The sequence below is a fragment of the Malurus melanocephalus genome, unplaced genomic scaffold, assembly GCF_030028575.1.
Source record: "Malurus melanocephalus ecotype Western Australia unplaced genomic scaffold, MMel_1.1 scaffold_862, whole genome shotgun sequence".
In the NCBI taxonomy this organism is placed as follows: domain Eukaryota; kingdom Metazoa; phylum Chordata; class Aves; order Passeriformes; family Maluridae; genus Malurus; species Malurus melanocephalus.
In genome coordinates, this window is record NW_026624094.1 from 168225 (window position 1) to 174673 (window position 6449).

Consider the following 6449-nt stretch of genomic DNA (forward strand, 5'->3'; position numbering starts at 1 on the left):
CCGGGGCAGGGTGGGATGCGGCGGGGGGAGCCCCGAGAGCGGGGGCGGCTGCTGRCGGTGACTAAGGCTCACGTGTGACGGGGAGCGGGGGAGCGGCAGCTCCAAGGCCTGTCGAACAGCTGAGGTGGGGCTCGGGGACGGGAAATCCGTGTATTTTTGGGGTGCCTGGGGCTGGAGCAGCTGGTCCGGGTGGCGCTGGCTGTGCATCTCGGTGCTGCTCGGGGCGGGGCGTCTTTGCTGCGGGGCCAGCGCTTTGCGCGTGATCGGAGSATCGTAAAATGTGTGTGCGAGCCCCAAAATCTGGGAGAGAAGGGGCTGGAGGCGGGCGAGTGGCCGAGCAAATCTGGGGGATGCTGAGCACTGCGGGGGCAGGCCCGAGGCCGCGGTGACGGGCGCGGGGTCCCAGGCGCGGCTGCGGGAGGAGCCGCGCCGGGTCGGGGCTGCGGGGCCGCGTCTGGAGCCGGGGCGAGGCGGAGCATCCCCCAGCCGCTCCCCCCGGCCGGGGCCGCGGGGCCGGGGCGGGGAGCGCTGAGCGTCCTCCCCCGCGGGCCGGGGGGAGCGGGGCTGGGCCAGCCCCTGCGCCTGCCGCGCCATGGAGCGGAGCTGCGCCGGGCGGGAGCCGCAGCCCCGGCCCCAGCCCCAGCCCCTCGGTAAGGATCCACGGCGGCACCGGCGCCGGTACCGGCTCCGGGGGGCGCCCRGGGCCCCTCCCGCACCGCGGGGCCGCACCGAGTCGGGGTGCGGGATGCGGCCCGGGGGTGCGGGGTCTGCCGGGGGGTGCGGGATGCGGCCGGCGGTGCCGGCAGAGATGCGGCGGCCGGGTCCGCGGAATGCGGCGGAGCGGAGCGGAGCGGGGCGGCGGCCCGAGGAGGCGGCGGAGGAGACGGGAGCGGGGGGCAAACGCGCTGCCGGGGCCGGGGCGGCTTCCCGGGAGGGACAAAGCCCGGGCACGGCCCTTCCATCTTGGGGAGGGCCGGAGCGGCCCCAGCCCCGCCGCTTTGGGGGGTGCAGGGGAGCTGCCCTTGGGAACCCCCGGGTTTGGGGGGCGCCGGCGCTGCCCCGGCTCGTCCCCGCCGGCCGGTGGGCGATGCCCCCTGTGGGAGGCACCCGCTGCCCCCCGCCCGGCCGGGGCCGCCCCCGCCCCGCCGCGTGGACTCGCGGCTCGTCCCGGCGGAGCCGGTCCCGCTGCCCCGGGATGAACCGGGGAGGGCGGCGGCGACGGGGCCGCGCTCGGGGCCGGGGCCGGGTTTGGCGCTGCCTCCCGGGGCTCCAGCGCAGCGCTCGCTGTGACTAAGCAGAGCTCCGTGGCGGAGCCGCTTCCCACCGCGGGAGGAAGAGGAGAGGCGGCTCCCCTCCCCCTCGGCCCCAGTGCTCCATCGCCCACGGTCCGGGCCCGCGGAGAGGAAGGGATGGCGGGAGGAGCGGGATGGCTGCGGCTCCCGGCGATGCTGAAAACCAGCGGCTCCTGCASCAGCCGGCCGCGGGTCCCGGCATCGCTGCCCGAACGACGCGTCCTGCGCCAGACATGTTGYCTGAGTCCCGCTCTCTGCCTCCGCCGCCTTCCCGCCCGCCCTGGCCTGGCTGTCGCTGCCCGGGGAGCAGAGCTGGCTGTTCCCGGCTGCCCTCGGTCCCCTGCACACCCGGGTGGGTGATTGGCTGCTCTGCTGTGAGCCCAGGATGGTGCTGAAGGAGCACGGGTGGTTTTGCATCGTGTCCTCCTTCAGGGACCGTCCCTGACCTGTCCCGTGTGSGTGACCTGCATGACTGGGCAGCCCGAGCTGCTCCCTCTCTTATCACCCAGAGTGTGTCGGAGCCACCAGCAGGGACAGGATTGCCCTCCAGGGATCAGGACCCACCATGGTGTGGGGCAGCCAGTGGCACTGGAGGCCAGGAACTCATGAAGGGCAGCCAAGGCAGGGTGTGACCTGCAGAGCTGCCCAGGTGGGCAAAGGGACGCAGTGGGCAGAGGGATGAGGACCGAGGCAGGGAACRGGCAGGGATCTGTTCTTATCCAGGCTTCCTCCAGCTTCTCCAGCCCTTCTCCCTTGGCAGGGCGGAGAGGGAGGGCGAGCTGGTTGCCCGCCAGTGCCTGTGTTTGGGAGCAGCAGCTCAGGAGCTCTCCCAGCGCGGGAGCCGCTGCTGCGAAACCGTCAGAGCAACGTGATGCGACGTGCAGAGCGGTGATGTGACAGTCCCGTGGTGCCATGTCCAAAATAGTTAGCACAGCTCTCGCTCCTTGGAGGGCTCTGAGCAGGGTCGGGCAGCCCCACAGGCAGCCTGTTGGGAACGGAGCTGGATCCTGCAGCTGTGAGGTGCTGCATACGTGGTGTGAGGCACAGGACCTGTTTTTTAGGGGTTCTGACCTGTTCTCCGAGGGGCTGGATGCCATCAGGCGCAGAGCCCCATGCCCTGCTTCCAGCCAGGTTTCTGTTTTCCCGTGTGATGCTAGCAGACAGGTTTTTGGGAGCACGGCTGGGCGGGCTGCCCTGGGCACTGGCGGCGCCACACKGGTCGCCCCAAGGACGAGAGCACCTCCTGTCGCCACTGCCAGCGTGCCCAGATGGATGGTGGGCAGGTGCTCCTGCCCTTGGGCTGTTTGGGGCTCTGCTGTGACCACAGCCAGTGTGCTGTGGGGGTGCTGAGGGCAGCATCAGTTCCAGCTCTTTCCTCCGCATGTGTTTTAAACCCTGGAAACCCCCTGGCTCTGGTCTCACCCTCACCACAAGATCCCAAGTTCCCCTTGTTGCTCTCCAGCTCTGCACGTCACCGCCGGCTCGGCAGAGCTGCAGGAGCTCAGTGACCTCTGTCCTGGCCCAGGGGCTGCTGCAGTTCCCCCATGGCTGCCGCCATACCCTGATCCCATAGCCTTTGCAGGACACAGGCCCTGGGAAAGGGGAAAGGGGGCTGTCTGTGCCTCTTCTGCCTGGCACCTGGTTGTGCCCTKCAGGGACCCTGCTGCCTGCCAGGGACCCTCCTGCGCCACTCCAGCCTGTCCCCAGAGGCCTGTCCCCTGAAGTGGAGCTGTGGGCAGTGGTGGGACACCCTGGGCTGATGCCCAGCCTACCCCAGCGCTGCCAGCTGTGTTTCACCGGCTCCAGGCTGGCGGGGAGAGGAGCCAGCCATGGGTGACAGTGCTTGTGTGCCTGGGGACAAGCTGCAGGTGGCTGTCCCCACTGAGGACAGGGTGTCATTGCTGATGGCAGCTGCCAGGGTGGCACTGGGCGCTCCTGAGGTGGGAGCTGCTGGCATTGCCCGTGTCTCCCTGCCCAGCCATGTGAGCAGGCACTGAGGGTGCGTGTCAGTGCTGTGCCCGTGGATAGGACAGAGAAGGGACGTGTTGGGAATGAGGTGTGGACGTGCCAGGGATGTGTCAGGGACACTGCTCACTGTCCCTGTCCAGGTATGAGGGTGCTGCAGCGCATGGGAATGCCAGGAGCTGGGTGGGACAGGGCAGGGYTCACCCCAAGGCACATCTGAGCTGTGTTGAAGTGGGGATGGAATTAGGGGCAGCATCAGGGCTTGGAGCACCTCCAGGACTTGGAGCATCCTGGTGCATCCCGCAGTGCTCCGGTGACCTCAGGCAGAGTGGACACCCACAGCAATCCCTCTCCTGGAGCCACAGTTGCCTTCCCACTCTGCATCAGGACCTGCTGGCAGCGAGAGACCCACGGAGCTGCCATTGAGATGGGGGAGGCAGCTGGGAACAGCTGCACCAGGGAGGGCCCGAGGGTCTATTGGGCATGTGGGTGTCCCCAAAGGCAGTGGGGAGCAGTCGTGCAGGTCCAGCAGTGTCTCTTAGGGCTGGCCAGAGCCTTGTCCCTGGCACAGTAAGAGCTGGTGCAGTGGCCAGGGTGGCTGGGCAGTGTGACACCAGCACCTTTGGGTGGCTTTGCAGTAGTCACCGATGACCTCCACGGCACTATCAGCCCTGCTCTGCTCGCCACCAGGGCAGGGCTGGTCCCTGGCTGATGACCCCTGCCCCGCCGGGCGCTGCACGAGGAGCAGCCCGTGGCGGCCCCGGCTGTGCCGCGAAGCGGGAACACGAGGATACGGAGCTGGGGGGACATGAGGTGACATCAGGGCGGGTGCCCCCCCGTCCTCATGGGCAGTGCCCCGCAGGGGTGTGCGGCGGACAGTTAACGAGGGCCGCTGGTCTGAGCGGTGCCCGCGGGCCTCGATGTGCTCTCGCTTGACGGCACCGGGGATCTGCCTCCGCCTGGCTGAGCATCCCCGGCCATGTGCCGGCCAAGGAACCGCGCTGTTCTGGGCACTGCTGGGCTCCAGGTGCTGCCGGTGGTCGGTGGCACGGGAACTGGTGCCCAAGGGAGGAGTGGGATGGGCCGGGCGATACGGTGTTGAGGGCAGTGTCGAGGGCAGCACCTTGCCCCGCGCTGGGCATGGCGTCGTCGTGGTGCCAGCGCTGGGGCCGGTGCCATGCAGGCTCACCCGGGCTGGGTGCTGCGGGGCAGCCGTGCCTGCGTGTCTGGGGGGACGGGAGCTAATCCGTGCGGAATGCCCTGGCCGGGGGAGAGGGGACGCCCGCGCCGCCTGGGCGCAGGCAGCRTTGGGTTTCAGGGCAGCTGCTGTGCTGGAGCAGCGACAGGGACAGATGGCGGCAGGGCTGGCCCTGCCCCACCTTGGGGGTCTTGGCCGTGGCCGCAGCCCTGCCCTGGCCACTGGTGCTGTTGTCTCTCTGGCCATTGGGGCAGGGCAGATCCTGCCCAGGGCTCTGTGGGGGGTGCAGGAGGCACCCGCCATCCCCTGCCAGTGCTCCCCATACATCCAGGACTCTGTGAGGTATTTCCATCTGCTCAGGGGATCAGTCTGGCCTTGATGCTTTTKCTCAGCCCTGTGGGCAGCATTTGGCTGTGTCACCACAGCTGTCCCACGGTCACCCCTCCCAGCTGGGACGCACAAGGTGACACCGCAGGTGCCATCCTGGGATGYGGCACCTGGGGACTGCCAAGACTTGCTGCGTGTGCCCATCTGGGGAGACAGAGAAGAGGAGTCCCTAGTCCCAGCCCGTCATTGGAGGGATGGCTACTCGCAGGACACAGCGTTGGGGACATGGGATGTGCAGGATTGGGGCCAGGGGATGGGCYGGCTTCCTGCAGCACAAAATACCCGGAAGGTCTGCGGGAGGGCCGGGCTGGCTGTGTCCCCACACAGTCCAGGGTGAGGGAACCCTGTTGGCACAGCCCTGGCCTGGGGGGCTGCAGCAGCACCCCAGCACCTCTCTGGGGACTGGGGGACCTGAGGTGTGTTAATGCAATCAGTGCAGGGGGCTGGCGATGCCTCTCTGGGTAGCCTGGGCTGACCCTGGCTCGGACGGCTCCAGCGTGAGGTGGGTGAAGAGCCGTGGGGCAGGTGAGAAGTTGTGGGGGGGGTGAGAAGCTGTAGGGTGGGTTAGGAGCTGTGGGGTGGGTTAGGAGCTGTAGGGTGGGCGAGAAGCTGTGGGGCGGGTGAGAAGCTGTAGGGTGGGTTAGGAGCTGTGGGGTGGGCGAGAAGCTGTGGGGCGGGTGAGGAGCTGTAGGGTGGGTTAGGAGCTGTGGGGTGGGCGAGAAGCTGTGGGGCGGGTGAGAAGCTGTGGGGTGGGTGAGGAGCTGTAGGGTAGGTTAGGAGCTGTGGGGTGGGTTAGGAGCTGTGGGGTGGATTAGGAGCTGTAGGGTGGGTGAGGAGCTGTGGGGTGGGTGAGGAGCTGTGGGGTGGGTTAGGAGCTGTGGGGTGCATGAGAAGCTGTGGGGTGAATGGGGAACTGTGGGGCGGGTTAGGAGCTGTGGGGCAGGTTAGGAGCTGTGGGGTGGGTGGGGAGCAGCGCCGGCCGTGTTTGCAGAGCCCACACTTTGCCCCTCGCTGAGGGCTGTGGAGAGCTCTGCAAACACGGCCGGGCCGGCGCRTGACACCCGCTGGGGTGGGTGCCGGTCACCGGGGTTCTGCCATCCCCCTGGACATGGGGCTCCCTGCACCGGTGCCCATGGGGCTGGGGCTGTGTGTCCTGGGATGGGGCTGGCATCATTGTGGGGCAGCAGTGGGGGACGGGGTTGGGATCCTGGCATGGACTCCAGGGTTTGTTTGCAAAGGGCTGATAACGGGGCTGGGGGAGTCACCGCCACTGTTGTCACCGTGGACTGTCCGACACCACTCCTCCAGAGGACACGTGCCACGGCCTCGCCGGGCGCTGGCACCGTACTGGGCTGTGCCCAGGGCTCCTCAGGATGCCCAAGGGCCAGCCAAAATTGGGGCTATCCCCCGGGCTGCCCCACGGCCGGCCCCACGCGGGGAGGGGGCTGCGTCTGGCGGCCTSGTGTGCATTCCTGGGCCGTGAGTTCATGGCTGCGGGTCCGTGGCGTGATGGGGGCCATGGGCTGTCACGGTGACGTCAGGCCAGGCCCGCGCCCATCCTGCCCTGGCTGAGCCACCGCTGCTGCTGCGGAAACGCTCGACGTCCT

The 6449-nt window shown here is 68.7% G+C and overlaps 1 protein-coding gene across 1 annotated transcript in view; it reads left to right on the plus strand.

The window, feature by feature from the left end:
- Positions 1-528: 528 nt before the first annotated feature.
- The window catches only part of LOC130585301 (uncharacterized), a gene marked incomplete at its 3' end in the record, with an annotated part of 7559 nt that continues 1638 nt past the window's right edge, over positions 529-6449 (plus strand). Inside the window, exon 1 of the mRNA XM_057385732.1 lies at positions 529-650. Coding sequence (XP_057241715.1) covers positions 593-650 — 58 coding nt within the window. The remainder of the gene's footprint in view (positions 651-6449) is intronic.